The sequence below is a fragment of the Ochotona curzoniae genome, unplaced genomic scaffold (genome assembly GCF_017591425.1).
Source record: "Ochotona curzoniae isolate NIBS_2020 unplaced genomic scaffold, NIBS_Ocur_1.0 scaffold_4701, whole genome shotgun sequence".
NCBI lineage: Eukaryota > Metazoa > Chordata > Mammalia > Lagomorpha > Ochotonidae > Ochotona > Ochotona curzoniae.
Genome location: NW_024467122.1, coordinates 74393686 through 74415813, shown reverse-complemented (window position 1 = coordinate 74415813; position 22128 = coordinate 74393686). Strand labels below are relative to the sequence as shown.

The 22128-nt window shown below is 51.7% G+C and overlaps 1 protein-coding gene across 3 annotated transcripts; it reads right to left on the bottom strand.

Moving 5' to 3' along the window:
• Nucleotides 1-428: 428 nt before the first annotated feature.
• On the bottom strand, nt 429-21694 carry VPS33B (VPS33B late endosome and lysosome associated). 3 transcript variants are annotated; one of them, XM_040969164.1, is made up of 23 exons: nt 21441-21694; nt 16257-16337; nt 15890-15951; nt 15200-15249; nt 14925-14992; nt 10755-10800; nt 9077-9171; nt 8689-8793; nt 8184-8280; nt 7893-7970; nt 7641-7714; nt 7295-7381; nt 7072-7162; nt 6838-6912; nt 6595-6659; nt 6449-6503; nt 4784-4830; nt 4170-4302; nt 2881-2954; nt 1774-1875; nt 1548-1623; nt 1341-1457; nt 429-1048 (listed from the first exon to the last, which is right to left on the bottom strand). In XM_040969164.1, exons 1-23 carry the CDS (start codon nt 21534-21536, stop codon nt 969-971), a joined length of 1854 nt encoding a protein of 617 aa, XP_040825098.1. In that variant the 5' UTR covers nt 21537-21694; the 3' UTR covers nt 429-968. The 3 variants fall into 3 exon arrangements, with proteins under 3 accessions (XP_040825098.1, XP_040825099.1, XP_040825100.1); XM_040969165.1 differs by lacking the exon at nt 16257-16337; XM_040969166.1 differs by lacking the exons at nt 429-1048; nt 2881-2954.
• Nucleotides 21695-22128: the final 434 nt, after the last annotated feature.

Genomic DNA, 22128 nt, shown 5'->3' with positions numbered 1-22128 from the left:
TGTAGACATCTGGCAGGGAAACCAGTGGATGAAAGATTTCCATCTTTCTCTCTGTAACTGTCTGCCTTTCAAACAAAAGGAAAATTAAAAGCAGGGGCCCAGCACAATGGCTCAATTGTCTAATGTTCGCCTTGTAACTGCCAGCATTCCACATAGGCGTTGGTTCATGTCCTAGCTGATCTACTTCCCATCCAGTTCTCTGCTTGTGACCTAAGAAAGCAGTAGAGGATGGCCCAAAGCCTTGGGACCCATACCCATTGGGAGATCTCAAAGAGGCTCCTGACTCCTTTCTGGCTTCGTACCAGCTCAGCTTAGGCCATTACAGCCACTTGGGGAGTAAATCAGTGGATAGAAGATCTTTCTTGCTCTCCTTTTCTCTGTAAATCTGCCTTTCCAATAAAAATAATGCTTAAAAAAAAAAAAAGCAGCAGCAGCCAAAAGTTTATTACAGCATTTCCATAAGTTAAAAGCACAAATACAAACTGCTTTCTGTAAAGTTAATGTGTCACAGCCATTTGGGACAGGAAGGAGGCCTGCTAGTGAACTAATCCATTTCCTACATTTGATAGCTGAGGAAGCCTGCACAGCTTGGTATGTCTTCTAGGGCAGGGCCCAGCCAGCCCAGAGGGACCATGGAGTCCAAGCTATGATGCACAAAAGGTACCTGCCAGCAGCCCATTGCACCTCCACTAGTAAAGGCAGAAGCAGGTGTCCAGAACACAGGGGCACTACACTTAAGAGCAGAGGCTTTATTTACAGTGTTACTCACATAGGAACCAGCAAAGGCTCAGTCAGCCCGGAGCACAGCAGCACAGGCTGTACACCATTAACAAAAAAGAGGAAGGTCCCTGGGGGCGGGAAGGCAGCTCTCCTTTTGAGTCCTCACCAAGTCCTGGCTCCCCAGCTCCGAACAGGGCGGTCTCCGGACACTCCCATCAGTGGCTGGTGTGTGTGCCCAAGAAGATACTTCAGGCTCTCACCTCACTCATGGCTTCCATAAGGCGTGCACTATTTGTGACTGCCGTAGTCAGGAAAATGAACCTGTAGCCTGAGAGGTCAAGGGCAACAGTGGAAGTGTCTCAGGCCTGATCTCAGCCCTGGCCAGAGTCCCTGAGCTGCCAGGGTCCTTGCTGGAGGAGGGCACCAGTGCAGCCAGACATCAGTACCCTGCTCAGTACCACCCTCTGCCCAGCCCACGGTACAGGGCTCCCTGCTGCAGCAGCCCTCAGCAGGCAGGTTACGGCAAGCAGTACCCTGAGGCCAGCAACAAAGCCAATCAGCCAAGGCTCTGCATCTCCCAGACTCCAGGCGGGCTTGTTCTCCCATTCCTGCCCCCTTACCTTTCTCTCTGCCCAGGAAGCGGAGGGCGGAGATCTCGGAGAACGTGCAGCCCCCTAAGAACACCACCAAGATGAGGCGCAGGGACTCACTGGATGCCTTGTCCTCCTTGGCCGTGTCTGTGAGAAGCAGCCCACTCAGCTTGGGCCAGCACCCATCAGGAGTCCCAGGGGCCGCCCCGCACCACCATGCTTCTTAGGGCCACCCACCTGTAAACACACACTCACTGCAGTTGAGCAGCCGCACCACCTCGTCAAGGCCCTGCCAACTTCGCCGCTCCAGCACCTGCGGAGGCCCAAGCTCTGGTGTCATGGGCACAGTCGGCCTTATGCTTGGTGGCCGAGGGTGACCAGCACCCAGTTGGCTGGGACAGGCCAGGGACCACGAGGGGTCCCCAAGGGTGACCACAAATGGCCACGGGTGGCTTGTGCTTACCAGCTCCATGATCCGGCAGCTCAGGGGCACATAAGCGCCACTGAAGACGTACGCCATGTCTCGGGGCACTTTCAGGTCGTACTCGCCATCCACCCGCGGGATCTGGAGACCAAGGCATGTTAGGAAGTCATGACTCACCTCTGACCCTGAAGAGTCCAACAAAAATGGTGTATCCTAGAGAGCACTCTTGCTCCAACTCCAGGGAGTACTACCAACAGCCCTATAAAAAGGGGTCCTAACTAATCATGACAGCTGCCAGCCAGTCTCTGGAATGAGTCCCCATGCTCCCTCTGGCTGGCCCTGCAGGGACACATGACATGGCTGTCTAGCAAGCTGTATTCAAAAGGATCCCCTGGCATTGGCAGGTGTTTGCTGTGTGTCTGTTGTATCAATGGAACTTTGCATCTCACCTCATTACTAAATTATTAAAGCTTATGTTACCAAATAAAAAGATCTTCATTTAAAAAATGGTATGAGGTGGGAGCACTTGTGGCACAGCAAGTTAAGCCACTGCTTGAGAAGTCCACATTCCACACTGGAACACCTGCTTAGAGTCCTGGCCATCATGGGCTTTTTTTTAAAAAAAAAAAAAGATTTATTTATTTTTATTGCAAAGTTAGATATACAGAGAGGAGGAGAGACAAGAGAGGAAGATCTTCCGTCCGATGATTCACTCCTCAAGAGGCTGCAACGGCTGGAGCTGAGTCAGTCTGAAGCCAGGAGCCAGGAACTTGTTCCAGGTCTCCCATGCGGGTTGCAGGGTCCCAAGGCAAGGAGTTTTACCTGCTAGGCCACTGTGCCAGGCCCTATCATGGACTTAGCTGCCAACTAAGGTTGCTGGGAAGGCAGATTACGATCACGCAAATGTGTAAACTACCACATGGGACTCAAACTGCGTTTCTGGCTGCTGGCTTTGTCCTCAACTCAGCCCATTTAGGGAGTCACTCATCAGACGGGCGATCTCTCTCTCTGTCATTCTGCCTTTCAAATAAACACATCTTTAAAAAAAAGAAAAAAGAAAAACTGAGAAGACAAAAAGGTTTCCTGGAGTCAGAGTGCAATAGAAAGGAATGAACATGCCCAGCTAGCCAACCCTATTCCACTTACCAAATTCAGCTTTTTGCTGATGGCACGGAAATTGCTCCTCTTGGCCAGGGAACTGAAGGCATCAGTGATCTTCCCTAGGACAAGAAATCCGTGCGAGCTTCCGTCTAGGGTCTGTGGAGGTAGGACTCTGCCACAAGTGGCCACATTGATGGCCACATTCTGCCTTTACGGTATCAGTCACATCACCCCCCGCCCCGGAAGCTGATGACCTAAGACTGCTGCGGCCAATCAAACTATTCCCAGTCTTCCCTGTCCAGGGCCGAGGAATCTACTAAATGCAGCCTGCAAGCTGACCCTAGTTTACTGCCAAGCACGGACTTCGGAGTCAAACTCCTAAATGTGAAACACTTGATTTCCCTAAGCCTGGGGGAAGCACTGTGGTGCAACAGCATAAGCTGCTGCTTTGGACACTAGTACCCAGAAAGGGGTTGAAGGTTGGAGCTGGCCGGAGTTCAGGTTCTTGTGCTTCCAATCTAGCTCCTTGTTAATGTCCTTGGGGCCTGGACACTCACTTGGGAGACCCAGACGGAGTTCCAGGCTCCTGACTGCAGCTTGGCCCAACTCCAGCTATTGTGGCCCTTTGGAAAGTAACCCGTGAATGGAAGATTTTCTCTCTCCCTGACATCCACCATTCTGCCTTTCAAATACAGTTTTAAAAATCTTGGGCCTGACGCTGTGGCCTAGTGGCTAAAGTCCTCACTTTGAAAGCACCAGGATCCCATAGGGGCACCAGTTCTAATCCTGGCACTCCTGCTTCCCATCCAGCTCCCTGCTTGTGGCCTGGGAAAGCAGTCAAGGACAGCCCAAAGCCTTGGGATCCTGCACCTGCGTGGGAGACCTAGAAGAGGCTCCAGGCTCCTGGCTTCAGATCGGCGCAGCACTGGCCATTATGGTCACTTGGGGAATGAATTAACGGACAGAAGATCTTCCTCTCTGTCTCTCCTCCTCTCTGTACATCTGACTTTGCAATAAAAAATAAACAAATCCTAAACAAAACAAAACAAAACAAAAACAACTCTTTGCCTGGGTTTTCTCATCTATAAAATGGGAGTAAGAAAATTTGCCTTACAATGCCTTTAAGAATTCAACGTGAAGCTGCAAATAAAGAACAGGCTAAGTACATCTGGGTTTCTGGTGTATGGGAATTATCCTGGCTACCAGAGGTCGGGAAGTGGAGGCAGTACAGAGGACTCAGTGGTCCTGCCCTGGCCCATTCTGCTCCTTCCCAGAGCAGGTGCCTGCTGGCAGAAGGGACAAACGGGTGTGGAGTCACCTGTGCCCCTGCTCACCTGCAGCCTTGTCAGTCACAAGCTTGCTCACTTTACTCTCCACAGCTGTGAGCGTGTCCCCTGGAGCCTGCTCTGTCAGCAGCCCAGCTCGCCGCAGATTGGAGAAGGTTAGCAGGTGCTCAGGACCATAACTCTAAAGGAAATGTGGTTCAACCATTTACTGACCCCTGTGGCCACCAGGGGTCTGGCATAACTGGCATAGAGGCGAGGACAGACACACTAAACTGGGGAGGGGGGGGAGTTTCAGATCAGAGATAATCTGTAGGTAACAAGCCACGGAAGCAGCCAGAAATGTAGAGAATTCGTGATGTGCATGAATGGAGGAAGGCAGACGTGAGAGGGACCCAGAAGGAACGAGAATGAATGCCTCCTTGGACAGCACTAGGAGGGGACCTCGGAGGAAGCACTCATTCCTGGGCTCAACAGCAATCTGTTGGGGTTCTCCCTACACTGGCTGCCCACCAAGAAACGTGCTGGGGCCAAGGGCCATGGCACATGGGCACCACTAAGAGGGTGGCTGGAACGCAGCTGGACAGCGAGGGGGCCATAGCTTCTTTGACATCGTTCAAAACCACCCAGTGACCACCCTTCATTCACCACCCTCTGGATCTTACCTGCAGATACTGAGTTTTCAGAGACCGGTAATCCTTGGGAATCAAACCTGAAGGTGAGGACAAGACAAGTGTGAAGAAGAGGCCCGCTGAACGAGGACCAGAAATATGTGCCACAGGGGAAAAAAAAATCCATCCCCTCAATCAGTAGACAGAGTGAACCATGCGTAAGATACAGCTCTGAGGAAGAACTATGAACTGAACTGGGCAAAGTAAGGGGTCACAGAGCACAGTGGGGTGGCCTAGTGGCTAAAGTCCTCGCCTTGAACGCGCCAGGATCCCATATGGGAGCTGGTTCTAATCCTGGAAGCTCCACTTCCCATCTAGCTCCCTGCTTGGGCCTGGGAAAGCAATCGAGGATGGCCCAAAGCTTTGGGATCCTGCAACCGGTGTGGGAGACCCGGAAGAGGTTCCTGGTTCCCGGCATCGGATCGGTGCAGCACCAGCCATTGCGCTCACTTGGGGAGTGAATCATTGGACGGAAGATCTTCCTCTCTGTCTGCTCCTCTCTGTATATCTGACTTTGTAATAAAAACTAAATAAATCTTTAAAAAAAAAAAAGTAAGGGGTCATGTGCTAGCTGTGTGGACTTCCTACGTGTTTCCATGTGGCCAAAGGGCAATTCTGGCCATTGCTTCACAGCCACAGTGGAGCACAAAGTGTAAGGCTGAGCTCCCAGTGTTTTTTTCCACAGGCGTTAAGAACTGAATTTCCAACAATAACAAAGAAAACCTAAACTGTGTATTCCTCAAGGACAAACACAGCGTTAAAGAATATTCACTGTGCCGGTGCCATGGCAAAGTAGGTAAAACCTCCACCTATGACACCAGCATCCCATATGTGTGACAGTTCGATTCCCGGCTGCTCCGCTTCTGATCCAGCTCCCTGCTATTGTGCCTATTAAATCAGCAGAGGATGGTCTAAGTGGAGTTTGAGCACCTACACTGACATGGGAGACCTGGATGAACATCTTGGCTTCGGACCAGCCCAGCTCCACCTGCTGCAGCCACCAGGGGAGTGAACCAGTAGATGGAAGATCTATGTAACTCTGCCTTTCAAATAAGTAAATAAATCTTTTCCCAAATTGAGGGGAGGGGAATCCCAGACTATACAGAATTGTACAATACAATTCACAATGTAAAATAAAAATTGTTTTTTAAACCTTTTGCCCAGAAAAGGAAAAAGAAAAAAGCCACCTGGAAAACCTTAACAGCAAGCAAACTGCTATAACACACTGCCATATCTGGACTTCTGGAAACAAGTATGAGATGAGTTAGCCAGCCCTCTCTCCTAGAACATATCCTCATTGTGAAACCTTGTTGAAGACATGGGGCGAGATGGGGTGAGTGGGAAATGCCACTCAGCTGCATGCCTTTACAGCCTGAAGATGGGGAAGGCATCATGCTGGAGTGGCCTCAACATGGTCCTGCTGAAGGTGACTGGCCACCAGGGGTCTAGCACAGCTGGCACAGAGGCGAGAACAGACACACAAAGCTGTCCTCTACTGTTGCAGGTGAGGACCTACAGCCTGGTGAGGATTCAAGAAAAGCTGTTTGACTTGACAGGAGGAAGTTTCTAAATGACACTCATGTTCGCTAACATTCCTCTTTCAGAATTTCTGCCTGCCTTCCTTAAGCTGTCGTGATAGCTGTGCTCTTTGGGGCTCACCGTTCTCAGTGATGGACAAGAGGCACATGAGGCGCAGGCTTTCTATGGGTGACACCTGCAGAGGAAGGAAGGGCCGAGCACTGAGCTTCCGCCCAGGCCATGCCCCATCCCCGAGTGGCCTGGCCTGGCCCAGCCCCGTTGTTCACCTGCCGGTCTATGTGTTCCTCGATGTAGCTGGTGCCCTCCCGGATGTTGAAGCCCTCGAGCAGTGCTGCAAGTGAGCAGAGCAGAGTATGTTGCCATTTGGACTCCCAGGCCCCCATCTCCCCACATTCTGGCCTTGGGATGGGGTAGCTGCCCTGGGACTGCCCACAGCATGCAGCATTGCATAGAGACAGTGTCTGCAGGAGCGCCAGCAACCTGGGTGGCCAGGAGGCAGGTGTGGGTACCGTGCTCAGTCTTGATTAGCTCCTGGAAGTCCTGCTTGGTCTTCTTCTTCATGATTGATTCACACGCCCCGATGTCTGTGGGTGAGATCACAAGGGCACAGACTCAGCATCCTGACGGGCAGACGGTCCACCTCAGACTCCAGGCCACCATTCCCTCCCCTGCAGCCGAATGGCAGGAAGAGGCCGTGGGGTCAGCAAGCTCCCCTCCAGTCCCCTGCCTGAGCAGGAACCTACGGAGACTCAGCAGGCGGTGCTCCTGCTTCAGCCCCTTGAGCTCCCGGGACACGAAGTTCTTCATCTGCTTAATGTCCATGCCACGCCGGCGCTGTGGGGAATGGACTCATGGTCAACCCTGGGGCCTTGAGCCCAAAGAGCCACTCCACACCTCCCTCAGCAACAGGGGTCGGAAGAGGAGCCATGGAGGAGACAAAGCAGGGACCGGGGCTTGCAGGCTCACGTCATACTGGGCCTGCAGGTTCCGGGCCTTCTGACTCAGGAAGCCAAAGACATTGGAGAAGTGCTCATTACGGATCTCGCTGAACACCTGGGAGGGGAAGCAGACAGGACCCCTCCCCAGATCAGAACTGCAATGAGCTCACCCATGTGGCCAAGGCACAGGCCCAAGGCTCAGCTTAGCAAGCAGGCCTACTGAGAAGGACAGCCAGGGATGAATCGGTCAGTGTCAAGAACCCACTCTGTGGCCAGTAGAGTCTCCCTACCCTCCCAGAGTCGGGCCTGCAGCCTGCTGCCCATGCCCACTCCACACCTCATCCCACAGCCCGCTGCCAGTGCCCGCTCCACACCTTGTCCTCAGCATTCAGCAGCACCTTCAGGCTCTTGTCAGAGGATGTGACTTCGGGGCCAAAGTCCACACTCCCTTTGAGAATCAGGGGAGGGCATTAGGGTCCCCAAGGAAGCCTTTTCCTACCCTGTCCTGAACTGCCAGCATAGATCTCCCCAAGAACTGCCAAGCACTTGAGCACCCCCAGAAGCCCAGCCCCACCAGAGCAAGCACTACACACTACTGCCCCTTGCATCTTGCCCATGGCACTTACCACATTTGATTCGGAAGGTGTCGTCCACCAAGCCCTCATAAACCACTTGGGAGCAAAGTGCTGTCACGAAGTCCACATCTGAAGCCAACATCGCAGACTGTGAAGGCAGCCCCCACTCGCCCTCAAACCCGTCTGCTCAAGATGAGCTTCAAATGGCCCAGCCTTACTCCTAACCAGCACTCACTCACACTAGCTCACAGCCCGGAGCTGAGGAGACTAACTTGGCCACCACCCCGTCCACATTCAGAAGCCTGCTAGGGATCAGGTGAGGGGAAGGTTGGCCTACTTTACCTCTGTCCAGGAGGAATATATGCCCAATCTCCGGCCTTCGGCCCTTGGTCTCACTATCTTCCTCCTCTTCCAGTTTCCTCCACAGTTCATAGGACATCTGTCAAGGCCCAAGACATCCTCAGGCTTGTGTGCAGGTCCCTGCTGTGGCCCCAGCCCTACAGAAGCCAATCGCTCCCAAGTTGACATCTTTTTCATCCCTGGGAGGGTACCAACTGTGAATGATATGAACCTGTTTGAAGGTCAAGTACCATCATTCCCAGCCTACTGGACCCCACGCTTGTCCCCATCCCTCGACACTAACACTCAAAGGGACCTCGGAATGTGGCCCAGCAGTCCCTGGCTCTTGCCCTCTTGGGAGCCACCAAGTGCTCTTCCCTGAGCAACACTTCTGGAACAACAAAAGGGAGCTGAAGAATGAGTATAGTACCACAGGTAGCCCTGGAAATCCAAGGGTGGTGTGGAGCAGGGGAACGGGTTCTTGGGCATCGGTGCTGTAAGCACTCACCTTGGCACACCTGCCAATGCCATAGCAGTTGAGAAAGGGCCCGTAGAGGGTGCTGAGAAGGTGCAGTGCCTGAGCCACAGTGTTGATCCAGCGCTGATCTCCCTCCTGCAGGGGCCACGCAGGCCAGAGACAGGGATCAGTGCAGGGGCCTGTGCCAGGGTGGGGCCAGCCCTCGAGACCCTGGGGGAGCACTGCAGAAAATGAGGATACCCAACCCAGTCCACTCCGGCCCCAAAGGGGCTCTCTGTAAATGAACCTGTACCCTTCAAGCCCCAAATCACTACCATCTTTGATACTGTACAGTACCGAAGATAAACTGGTACTTCTAGCCCAGCCGACCCCAGGTTTCTCCTGAACCCCTGACACCGAAACAAGGGCCCCAACTCACCAGGAAGTAGTCCCTAAAGAACTCAGGCAGCTCCATGCTTAACAGGTCCACGTCAAGAGGCAGCAGAGAGAAGGCCCATTCATCACAGCTCACATCTGGGGGGACAGGGAACCTCAGCCACCCTGAGGAAGGTCCTGTGCTCCCTGTCCACGGGCATGGCCTCTGGAGTCAGCAGGTGACCAGCACTTGGGAGCCCGCCACCACCAGCTGGTGCACTGAGCTCGGGAGAACAAAGGCAGGCAAAGCACTGTCCCTGTGCACTGCCTGGTAGTGAAGCCAGGCACGCACACAGCAGCCGGGGGTCTGTGGGGATTCTACCACGCTGACCCATGGTGAATCACTTACTACCCAGCGAGTGCTTCCTGAGAACCCACCTCCATGGAGGGCCACGCACCCTGGGAACCCAGGAGTTAGGCCAAGTGCACATGTTCCTGGTTTTGCAGACCTTGTGAAGGACAGAGGCATTGGACAAATGACAAAACTACTTGATCACAAATGTGACCCAACAAAGTAAAATGGACACACCAGGACCCAAGTATCAGAGGAACCTATCCACATTTAGGGGTGCAGGAAAGAGCTTGTCAAGAAATTACAATTAAGCTTAGAAACTTAGGCACATTTGGGTGAGGCAAAAAGCTGTGGGTGGAAGGCCCAGCACTGTGGCTCAACTGGCTGATCCTCTCCTTTCAAGCATCAGGATCCCATGTGGGCATTTGGGTTTCCACTTTCCATTCAGCCCCCTCCTTTATGGCCTGAGAAAACAGCAGAGGATGGCCCAAAGCATTGGGACCCTGCACCCATGTGCGGGAGACCTGGAAGCTCCTGGCTCTGAATCAGCTCAGCTCTGGTTATAGTGGCCAATTGGGAAATTACCCAGTGAGATCTCTCTGTAAATCTGACTTTCCAGTAAAAACAAATAAATCTTAAAAAAAAAAAAAAAAAGGTGTGGGTGGAGGGTGTTCCAGGCAGCCTTTAAACCATGTGCAAAGTGCCAATGGTTAGAGGCCAGAGTGCCAGGGGAAAGACACTGCCCCAGGGAGGCTATGGAGCTGACAGGAGGGACCCAAGTATACTGGACACAGGAGGCTGGGCTCTCTGTTGGGCCACTGTGCCATTGCAGGGTCCTGCCAATAAATGTGCTGACGGGCTGGAGAACAGAGCAGGGAAACACACACAGAAAACACTAGGATGGAGGCTGCACCTGGCACAGGAAGTATGAGCCCGCTTGGGATGCTACCTCCCATATGAGCATGCCAGGATTTGAGACCCAGCTCTGCTCCCAACCTCGGCGTACTGTGAACACCCACCCCAGCAGGCAGCAGGTGGGCCTGTCCCTAACGAGGACAATCTGGGTTGAATTGCAGGCTCCTGACTTCAGCCAGGCTTATCCCCTGACTGCTATATGCATTTGAGGAGTGAACCAGCAGACTCTCTCAGTGTTTTAATAAATAATAAAATAAAATGTAAGTTAGGTGTAACAGTTTTCAGTGGGAGCCCCAGAGGGTAAGAAAGGCACAGCTGGCGAGGCCACAGGCTGAGCCTCTTTTTTTAGCTCCTCCCACTGCTCCTCTCCATGGGCTCCTCCTGCCATCAGAAAAGAAAGTTGGGGCGGGGCATGGAGGTTTCTGTTCCTGCAAGGCACTCGCTTCCTTCCTTCCACTCATGTCTCTGCTCTCACCTCCATAGATGCCCTCTTCTTCCAACACCATCTCACACGCATAAAACTGAAAAAGAAAAGGATGCTGATGAGCGGCTCCTGGCTTCTTTACCCTTCTGGTTTCCCTGCAGTTCCCCACACCTACTGCTGCAGAAAGTCATTATGGAACCAAGTGGAAATGTCAGGCCAACACAACCCACGGCAGCCACCCTAGCCCACTCAGCCCACTCAGCACCTTCATACGTGGTTGGTTCATACACTAGGGCAACTGCTTGGTGGGCTCTGAGGGATGGGAAATGCGGGGCAAAGGAGAAGGATTTCCACAGGCTTTGAAGGCGAGTCCTGCAGGCAGGGAGGAAGGAATAGCCCGAGACCAGAATGGAATTCCCAGGAAGGGGAGGAAAGTGACAGAAGTGTTGAGCACAAGGAGCTGTCCATGCTACACTCAGAGGTATTGGAGGTGACAGGCCTTCTGGAAGCCAGGAGGTCAGGGAGAGGCAGGGTGGCACACACTTGGCTGGTGGTTGCAATGTAGAGAACTAGCATTCAACACCAAACTCAGGTTCTGCTCCAGCATCCTGCTAACACAGACCCTGGGAATCAGCTGTGATGGCTCCAGTCCTTGGGTTCCCAGGGCTGGGCCAGGCTGAAGCCAGAAGCCTATACCTCCACCTGGGGCTCTCAAGTAAGTGACAAGGGCCCAGGCCCTTGGGCCATCACTGCTGTACATATATATTTTAATATTTATTCATTTTTATTTGGAAAGTAAAGTTACAGAAAGGAGAGACATAGAAAGAAAGATCCTCTGGAGTCCGGTGTGGTGGCCTAGTGACTAAAGTCCTTGCCTTGAAAGAACTGGGATCCCATATGGGTGCTGGGTCAAATCCTGGCAGCCCCACTTCCCATCCAGCCCCCTACTTGTGGCCTGGGAAAGCAGACGAGGACGGCTCAAAGCCTTGGGGAGTGTGGGAGACCTGGAAGAGTTACTGACTTCTGGCTTTGTATTGGTGCAGCTCGAGCCGTCGTGGTCACTTGGAGAGTGAATCATGGGATGGAAGAGCTTCCTCTCTGTCTCTCCTCCTCTCTGTATATCTGACTTTCCGAAAAGAAAAGAAAAAAAGAAAAAGGATTCAAGCAGAGTTACACCCAAGTAGCCTGGCTTAAGAGTCTTCACCCTCGGCTCCTTTCTCTAGAATTTGTTTAGAAAAGTTGAAATGGAATAAACAGCTGCTCAAATGTGGCATACACTTATAGGCCCACAGCTGGGACTAAAAGGATGGACCATCAATTCTCTGAGGGCCCCTCATGGCGCTCCTGGATACTGTGGAGGTGCAAGGAACTCAGTGGAGTCCAGGAATGGAGATAGGACAGATTTTTGACCTACAAACAATTCACATCAGGGTTTCTGGACTCAAAACGAGTTCTACTCTCCATACCAGCTTCCTGCTAACATGCACCCTGGGAAGCAGTTGGAAGCTGGGAATGTCTGTGCCTCAGGGCAGATAAGGCTCATGATATCATGTGATCTAGTTCTGTCAAGGCAACTGCAGGTGGGACCTGAAATTCAACAAACCTACAGGGGGATAATTTTAATTTTTATTGGAAAGTCAGATACACAGAGAGGAGGAGAGACGGGAAGATCTTCCATCAGATGATTCACTCCCCAAGTAAGCGCAATGGCCAGAGCTGAGCCAATCCAAAGCCAGGAGCCAGGACCCTCTTCCAGGTCTCCTACACGGGTGCAGGGCTCCAAGGCCTTGGACTGTCCTTGACTGCTTTCCCGGGCCACAAACAGGGAGCTGAATGGGAAGTGGAACATGCAAAGTGAGGAATTTAGCCACTAGGCTACCCTGCTAGGTTAGGGGGCTAATTTTTACGCGGACAATTTTGTATGGCTTGTGAAGGATGACTCGGGAGAAACAATATGGTGCTGTTTTCATAAGACTTAGCTTAGTGCAGCCATGGTAAGTAAGCCTCAGTAGCACACAGGAAAGAGTTGCAAAAACTCCCAAAGTAGATCAAGTCCTGAGCTTGCTTTGCAAGTTGTGCACCACTGTTACCTCTGTACGCTTCAGCAACTCTAACCTGAACTCACTGGGTGCCTGTTACACAATGCTCTCCGGTCTCAGTGCCGGAAGCCTGGATGGTGTCCCCTTCCGCTGCCATAGATCTACCCAGAAACATCCACCCCGACCCTGCCCTCACCTTGCTCTGGGAGAGATCACCCCTCCCAAGTTCAACCAGTGAAAGATGAGGGTGGGGGTGTGTGCCAGGGATAAGATGTGTGGAACTACCCAGGGCAGTGTCTGCTTCCACCTGCTAGTCACTGCTCTGGAGACAATAAATGCCTCGCTTTCTGCTTCCTTCACGTTTCTGAGTCCATTGTTTGGTGGATTTATTTCCTTCACTTATAAACATAGAAATGGTTCTTAGCAGAAATAAAAGTTTCCCTATCCCTGTGGTAGTTGATGACTACTAAAATGGAACCGAGCCATCTACAAGAGACCCAGCAGGCGCCTGCTTTCAAGCCTGGCTGAGCCCCAGCTATTGAGGACATTTAGTGAGTAAACAAGCAGATAAGAAAGCTTCCTCTCTGCCTTTCAAATACATAAAATAGAGGCTGCTGTAGGCACAGCTGGTTGAGTCCCCAGAGTGCCCAGAAGCCTAACCTGCTTCTTAACCAGCTTCCTGCTAACCCTGGAGGCAGTTCTAGGCTTCTGGCTTCAGCCTGGCCGGGCCCCAGCCTTTGCAGACATTTGGGGAGGGAATCAACAAAGAAGGGTTCTTTCTGTGTCTCTCTGCAACTCTGCCTTTCAAATAAATAAACTAATAAGCATTTTTTGTTAAGCAATCATAAAGTAAGGAGTTGGTGATACGGTACAGCAGGTTAACCTTTAAATTAAATTGGAGATCTCCAAACACTAACTGCATCCTGGGATAGATGAAGCCTGGCCTGTCCGAGCTTGTCAGTCCCGTCAGGTGCTTGGTGGTGGGGTACAAACCTCTGCTCTCAAGGCCTCTCTCCATAAATAAGCATACTCATTACATACCAATCTAAAGTTTTTAAAAACAAACAGGGCTTGTCCAGTGTGTGGTGGCTTGGCACTAGGAGCCCTTTGCCAGTCCAGCCGCTCCTCTGGAGGATCACATGGGAGTGAGGATGAGTTAACTGGTTGCATTTATCATTGAGGGAGTACAGAGAGAAGTCACAGACCAGCTGTTCCACTGGCCACCAACCCGACTGGGACTTGCATTAACAGGGATGCACAGCAGGTTCCATTCCCAAAGTGGGAAGCTTTGCATTCACAGATACCTACATAAGGGCAACCTGGGACACTTCCACTGCTTGTAATTTGGGGCGGTTTGATGACATATTTCCTGCTAAGCAATCATAGATATTGTAATGAAAAGATAGGAGTAGGTGCTCTGGCCCAGAAGGTTCAACTAGTCCCTTCCATACTACCACCCCATACACTGGCACCGCATATCAGAGTGCTGATTTGAGTCCCAGACTCTCTGCTTCCTATCCAGCAACCTGCTAAATCACCTGTGAGGTCACCAAGGATGGCCCAAGCACTTCAGTTCTGGCCATTCACATAGGAGACCTGGTTGAAGCTTGGGGCTCCTGGATTTAATCTGGCTCAGACCTGGCTGCTCCAAACATTTGAAAAGAAAACAGCAGGCGGGCAATCTCTATAACTCTGCATTTAAAATCAATCAATGTTTGGGGAAAAAACATGCAGCCAATGGCAGGCTCTAGGTTTATAATCTGCTTTGAGGAAGTTGGCGCTGCTGGCCTCTCCCCTCTGCCCAGTAGCCAGGCCTGTCCCCCCTGATGTGGCAGTCTCACTGGGCTCTAAAGTCACCTTCTTTTTTTTTTTAACATTTATTTAATTTTTATTGCAAAGGCAGATACACAGACAGGAGGAGAGACAGAGAGGAAGATCTTGTGCCCCAATGGCTGGAGCTGTGCCAATCCAAAGCCAGCAGCCCGGAGCCTCTTCCAGGTCTCCCATGTGGGTGCAGGGTCCCAAGGCCTTGGACTGTCCTTGACTGCTTTCCCAGGCCACAAGCAGGGAGCTGAATGTGAAGCGGGACTGCCAGGATTAGAACCAGTGCCCATAGGGAACCCTGGTGTGTGCAAGGTGAGGACTTCAGCCGCTAGGCTATGGAGCCAGGCCCTAAACTCACCTTCTGAGGACTGAAGATGACTTTGTATTTTCGAGTTCGGCCAGCCACTTTGTCAGCGTTGACAAGATCTGCAGAGAGCAAGGAAAGGGCCCCACAGGCCACATGTTAGATGTCAAGCAAAGCACTCGGGGTGTCAACCAGCAACCCTCCTCTGAAAGTGCTATGGCCAAATGGCCCAGTGCCAGTGACCCCTTTCAAACCCTTTTCTAATGAAAGGGCGTGATGACCAAGGCCCTCGGATCTTGCCCTTTTTTACCCAGGTCTGTCACACTCACTAGCAATGTAACGCATATTCTTGATGCGAGGTCGGACCAGGAAGCACAATCTACAGGAAAGAAAAAAAAAATGGTGAGGAAAAGTCACAAAGGGATAACGGCAGCTCAGAAGAAACCGAGACACTATCAGCTGACTCCCCGTTTGCGTCACTGACGGGACCTGCAGTGCTCACTCAGCCAGAGTCAGCTTCTTCCCGTGGCCTGCCACTCATCGAGCACAAAGACTTGTCTCACAACCACAGCTACACCACGCCATGCTGGCACACTGACTCTACGGTGCAGCCGGGAATTCTTGTTCTCAAATAATTTGCAATCCAATGGGTAAAAGAAGATGCCTCTATGCATGCAGTACATAAACACTCAAGTTTCTGAAGAAATATAAATATATTGTAACAAACTAGTGCATGGTGCTGCTGCGGTGGCTCAACAGGCTAATCCTCTACCTTGCAGTGTCAGCATCCCATATGGGTGCAGGTTCATGTCCTGGCTGTTCCACTTCCCATCTAGTTCCCTGTTCATGGACAAGAAATCAGTGAAGGCAGAAAACTACAGGCAGGCGGCCCCTTTAGGAGGCTGAAGCAACATTCCAGGCACGACACTAAAGAGGGCACATCACGTGCGCCACAGCACCGAGACAGAGCACAGAAACTCACACACACAGACACACACACACACACACTCCATACTCACTGCTCGCTGGAACTGACAACCGGCTTGTTCTCCACCTTGTACAGCTTGTCCACTTCGTGTTGCTGCAGGGTACCCAATAGGACAATGCACATAAGTGCTTGCAATGCACAAGAGTGTAATGCGAAGCCAGGAGGCTTATCAGGAACGTCCCAGGTAGGCCAGCTCGGCAGCCAAGCCACCCCCAACCCAACAACACCCACAAACCTCTCTCCTACTGTCCATCTCTCCCATCTCCTTACCCAGCTGGGCTCCCACTTATCTGCCCCGTAGGCTGAGCCCTCATCATAAATGTATGCTACTGGCCAGGAGGGACAGGGGTCAGAGCCCTGCATCCTACCCCACCCCCCACCAGGGAAGGAACCGGCACCTTTAGGATGGAGACGTTGGCGATCCGATCCAGAGGGCTCATGAGATCTGCCTCGATGAACAAATCTTTTTTCCCAGGAAGCTGGAAAGACAAGTGAGCTGGGTCACGCACAGGTCATAGGTCACCCAGCCTTCCTCAACTGGAGGGGTGCCCGACTTCACAGGGACCAGAGCCTCAGATGTCACCTGTATTAACAAACAACACGCTTCTGTGTTTTGCCTACTCATTTTCTTACTTTAGATTTAATTTTTATTGGAAAGTCAGATTTGCAGAGAGGAGAAACAGAAAGATCTTCCATCCATTGGTTCACTCTCCAAGTGGCCATAATGGCCAGAGCTGAGCCAATCTGATGCCAGGAGCCAAGAGCGTCTTCAACGTCTCCCATGTGTGCAGGGTTCCAAGGCTTTGAGCCATCCTCTACTGCTTTCCCAGGCCACAAGCAAGCAGGGAGCTGGATGGAAAATGGAGCAGCCAAGACACAAACCAGAACTCATATAGGATCCCAGAGCTTGAAGGGGGAAGACTGACCAATTGGTCTGTTGTGCTGGGTCCACCTTTTCGTTTTCTGCACCAGAGGGAAGACATTCCACTGTCTTTGTCAGATTAACTCCTTGTCAACTGCTGGTGACCGTCTCCTGCTGAACAAGGGCAAATAACAAAGCTCCCTGGCATTCTGTAACCCTCTCACGATCTGCCAAACAGCTTTCGAAACAGCAAGATTTTTCTCATTACAAAAATGATACACTCACTGCAGAAAACTTGGAGAAAACCCAGATAGGACTAACCTGATCCCTCTCTATGTTCTGTTTCCTGTATCGTCCCTTCTGATGGCACCCTCCTCCCCAGTGCTCAGGGAGGTGATGCCACAGCTGGCAGCAGGAGTGGGGATGCTGACAAATGGACAGTGTTGATGGAGACTTACAGGGAGCTTCAACAAGCTCACGGGACACGGAAACCAAAGACAAATCAATTTCAGTACAAAAGTTCTGCTTGAAAGCCTTGCACGGTTTTTTAATAACATCAAGTTGCCAGGATTTGTCAAAGACCTTTCTCTCTAAGAGCCACTCAACAGCAGCTAGGACAGAACGCAAGCCGAGCAGCCAGGGTGAACCCAGCGTGGCAGCTGGGCTGTAGCCCAAGACACATGAGGGCACCGGTTTGCAATTCGAACGATTCTGTTCCCAAGGAACATTTTGACACCATCTAGGTACATTTTGGGGTATTGTGGCCTCTTGAGGGGACAGCCCAGGAATATTGCCGACACCCTGCATGGTACAGGGCAGGGTCCCCAAAGAAAGAATTATTCCGACCAAAATGTCAACGGTGCCAAGGCTGAGAAACCCTGACTTAGGCTGAAACAATCTGTCAGGAATTTGGGAGTTGGGGTGACAGTCCAGGCAACCTCATCAGGTGACAATAAATAAGGACCCAATTTAGGTGTGGTGGTAGGACTGGAAACAGGAGAAGAGGTAAATAAAATATGGAATACCTACAGAACTAAATGTTTTAAAACACTTGAGAAAAATCCAAAGTGTTCACAGTACTTACAACTGTAACAGTACTGGGAATTTTTTCTCCTTAATTTTCTACATTTATTTCTATATACATTATAAATTTCCTTCTATATTTTCTAGCACATACAAGTATCATTTTATAATCACCACCCAAAACATCATAGTAAGGAACTATAAAGCTCAGCAACCAGGTGGGTGGAAATGAAACACAAGTGATACTGCTGTTTAATTCAGAGACACAGAGAGCCCCCCATCCACTGCTTCATTCCCAAACTTGACAGCAGCTAGCCAGGACTCTGGTTTTCTATTTGCATGGCAGGAACCCAGTGATTAAAGCCCTCACTGCAGCCTCCTGGGGTATGCGTAAGCAGGAAGCCAGAACTGGGGTGGGGACTGGAGTAGGAGCTGGGGTCAGAAACTGACGTGGGAGGAAGAGCAATGGCACAGCAAGCTACTCATCCACCCTCCTCTACTGGCTTTCCATATGGATGCAGGCTCATATCTTGGCTGCCTGCTTCCCGTTCAGCTCCCTGCTTGTTTACCGGGAGAGCAGTAGAGGACGGCGCAAAGCCTTGGGACCCTGAACCCATGTGGAAAATCTGGAAGAAGCTCCTGGATCCTGGCTTCAGATCAGCTACAACTGTTGCAGCTATTCGGGGAGTGAACCTTTCCAATAAAAAATAAAATCTTTAAAAATAGCATCTAAAAAAATTTGACCGAGAAACTCCAATTTGGGACATCACGTCTCCTCCCCACTCTCATCCCCTTTCTTTCTTTTTTTTTTTCAAAGACAAGAAGAGTCAGTTTTTTCTCTCCGCTGGGAAATGCCCACAACAGGCAGAGCTGGCACAGGTTGCAGACAACAGTTAGAAAACCAACTGGAGTCTCCTGAAAGGGCACCAGAGACCCAAGTGCTTGACTGCCACCTGCTGCCTCCCAGGGTGACACAGGGTGTAAGCCAGCGTCCTCACTGCCAGGCTAACTGCCCACACTTCACTGGTGCTTCCAGCTGGCACAACAGGACTAACCACCAAGAATCAAGGCAGGGTGAGTGTGGAGGGGGCGTCATTGCACAGAGACCCCTGGCCATGCTGAGGCAGCCTCAAGAAGGTGACCCATCACCTGCACTCCACCCGCCAGTCTGTTCTCTGGCTTCTCCACTCCCGTTCATATAGCTCCCACCCCAGACGGTGGGCTTAATGAAATCAGATCTCTTTTCAACTCCTCAGAGTTCTACTAAGAGTGCTTTATCTGCAACCCACTGGGGAAGCACCATATACATGGGGTGGGGGGGGAGCACATACATAAGAGAAACAGATATATAGCATATCAAAGAAAAATAAAGCATGGTGCCAGATACTCTTAGGTTCTGTGATGTCCTCCCACATCTCCACCTCCACCGCAGCGCCGGGAGGGAACGGTCACCCTGTGCTTCTATCTGCTAGGCGTCATGAGCTCCATTTGCTGCTAGCATCTGACCTGCACTGCAGCCAAACCCAAGAGAATCAGCTTCCGCCACCATACCTGTTCTTCTTAATATCATGTCATTCAATGTTCACCCACAAATGCACCCTGAGAAGTTCCCTGAGCTTACAGTGCTGAACAAAACAGGAAAGATCCCTGGCTTTGGGCCCGGCGGCATGACCTAAAGTCCTTACCTTGAATGCGCCGGGATCCCATATGGGCGCCAGTTCTAATCCCGGCGGCTCCGCTTCCCATCCAGCTCCCTGCTTGTGGCCTGGGAAAGTAGTCTAAGACGGCCCAGAGCATTGGGACCCTGCACCCGTGTGGGAGACCTGGAACAAGTTCCTGGCTCCTGGCTCCGGCCATTGTGGTCACTTGGGGAATGATTCATTGGACGGAAGATATTCTGTCTCTCCTCCTCTCTATGTATTTGACTTTGCAATAAAAATAAATAAATCTTTAAAATAAAAAAAGATCCCTGTCTTTGAGGATTTACCTGTCTAATCGGAGACACAAAATGGAGCAAAGACCTAAATAACTAAACACGTAATGTATATATTAACAATCATAGTAGCAGGGTTGTTTCCCTAATAACTGATGTTAAAGGTTTTAAGCGCAGTGTTGTTGCATAGTGGTGGATAAAGCCAAGAACACACAATGCCAGATTCCCATAAGGTTGTCAGTTCAAGTCCCAGCCTCTTTACTAACCAATCTAGTTCTCTGCTACCACACCCGGGAAAGCAGTGGAAGTTGGCCCAATCGCTTCGGCAGCTGCACCCACGCAAGAGACCTAGAAGCAGCTCTCAGTTCCTGGCTTCAGCCTGGTTCAGCACTGGACATTGCGGCCAGCTGGGGTCAGCTCTTTCAAATAAATAAATCTTTTAGAAAAAAAAAATCTTACATTTTGGGCCCGGCAGTGTGGTCTAGTGGCTAAAGTCCTTGCCTTGAACACACCGGGACCCCATATGAGCGCCGGTTCTAATCCCAGCAACTCCACTTCCCATCCAGCTCCCTGCTTGTGGCCTGGGAAAGCAGTCAAGGACAGCCCAAAGCCTTGGGACCCTGCACCTGTGTGGGAGACCCGGAAGAAGTTCCTGGATCCTGGCTTCGGATCAGTGCAGCACCAGCCGTTGTGGTCACTTGGGGAGTGAATCATGGGACGGAAGATCTTCCTCTGTCTCTTCCTCCTCTCTGTATAACTGACTTTCCAATAAATAAATAAGTCTTTTTAAAAAAAATCTTACATTTGAGTTGGCCTTTTTTATATATTTGCTTTTAATGGAAAGGTAGATTTATGGAGAAAGGGAGAGACAGAAATATCTTCCGTCCACCGGCTCACTCCAAAAGTAGCCACAACAGCCAGAGCTGAGCTGATCTGAAGCCAGGAGCCAGATTTTTCTGAGTTTCCCATGTGGGTGCAGGGTTCCGAAGCTTTGAGTCATCCTCCACTGCGCTCCCAGGCCACAAGCAGGGAGCTGAATGGGAAGTGGAGCAGCCAGGACATGAATCAGCACCCATATGGGATCCTGGTGTTTGCAAGGTGAGGATTTAGCCAATTGAGCCATCACTCCAGGTCCTTAGGTTAGGTTTATGTTTCAACTTTTATCACCAATCAACAAATCTTTTACTAAAACTCAAAATCCACCGCTTCCCTGCATTTCCTCTGCCACCAATTTCATGCAGGACATTAAGCTCAGCCAGAATTACAATCCTCACTGGCCTCCTTGCTGCCCTCTTGCCCCACCTCACACAGCTCTATTAAAATCATCATCGAGGGGCGGCTTGGGCATAGCAGGGCAAGCTGCGGCTGGCAGCACCATCCTCCCACACCACGGTCCAACTCCCGGCTACCCCACTTCAGATCCGGCTTCCTGCTAGGGTACCCGGCTAGGCAGTGTCTGAAGACAACAGTCCTTGGACCCCTGCCCACCTGGGTGGAGTTCCTGACTCCTGGCTTCAGCAAGACAGACCAGGACGTTTCTGCAGCGGCTGCCTAGTGCACACTGCCTACCTTCTGAGGGGGGGTTCTCCACGTGGCTCCCCCCGAGGGATGGAGAAGTGGAGATGAGGCGTCCCCCCTCTCCATTCTCCAACACGGGGGCTCTGGCTTCCCTGCCCAGCGCCCCCATCGGCCCCGGGCATGCCATCAGGAGCCCAGAGCAGCCTCGGAGGGCGTGCGTCCCGGGCGGGCCGGGGGCACACACACCTGCTCCAGGAGGTAGATGAGCTGGTCGCGGGCAAGCCTCTTGAGCATGGAGAAGTCCGGCAGCTCAGGGGCGTCCGGCCGATGCGGGAAGGCCATGGCGGCGGCCCCGGCGAGACGCTGGTGGCTGCGCCCGGACTTGCAGCGCGGGGTGCCCGTCTGGGACCCGCAGCCGCCGCGCACCGCGTCCCTCCCGGCGCCGGGCGAAGGAGCCCCGGCCAGCGGACACCACTCCGCCTCCCGTCCGACACTGGCCACTTCCTAGGTCTGCCGGAAATCCCTTTGATTGGAGGAGGAGCGCTGGGCGTTCCGTGAACGGGACGGCGTTCTGAAAGGGACAATCGAAAAAAGCGAAGGCAATGCGTCAACCTCGGTATCAGAGGAGCTTTTCTATATGATTATACCTAGAGCTAATGCTGAAGGAAATGCCCAATTCTCCTGGATTTCCGACCCTCCCCCCCGTTGAGCACTTGTTCGGTTTTCAAGAACTTCGTGAAAGAGGCGAAGCCAGCTCCGAGTCTGCATGGATGGCTTGGGTCTTGACTGTCAGTCATGACAAGCTGTTTGCACCAGCTTGGCCAAGAGCTGCCGACTGTGGGGATCCCTGGCTTAAAGCAGCCGGGGGTGGGACGCTGACGCGGAGGGAAGTGGACTTTGGCCAGCTGTGTTGGCAATGGTGGTGATGGGTGCA

What these genes read in the sequence shown, in the direction of transcription:
- VPS33B (XM_040969164.1), bottom strand. Translation starts at nt 21,536, where the DNA reads ATGGCCTTCCCGCATCGGCCGGACGCCCCTGAGCTGCCGGACTTCTCC. An exon ending in GCATTGGCAGGTGTGCCAAG is followed by an intron (nt 8,281 to 8,688) that starts GTGAGTGCTTAC and finishes GGGCCTTGACAG; the next exon opens with ATGTCCTATGAACTGTGGAG. An exon ending in GCTAATCAAGACTGAGCACG is followed by an intron (nt 6,660 to 6,837) that starts GTACCCACACCT and finishes GCTCACTTGCAG; the next exon opens with CACTGCTCGAGGGCTTCAAC.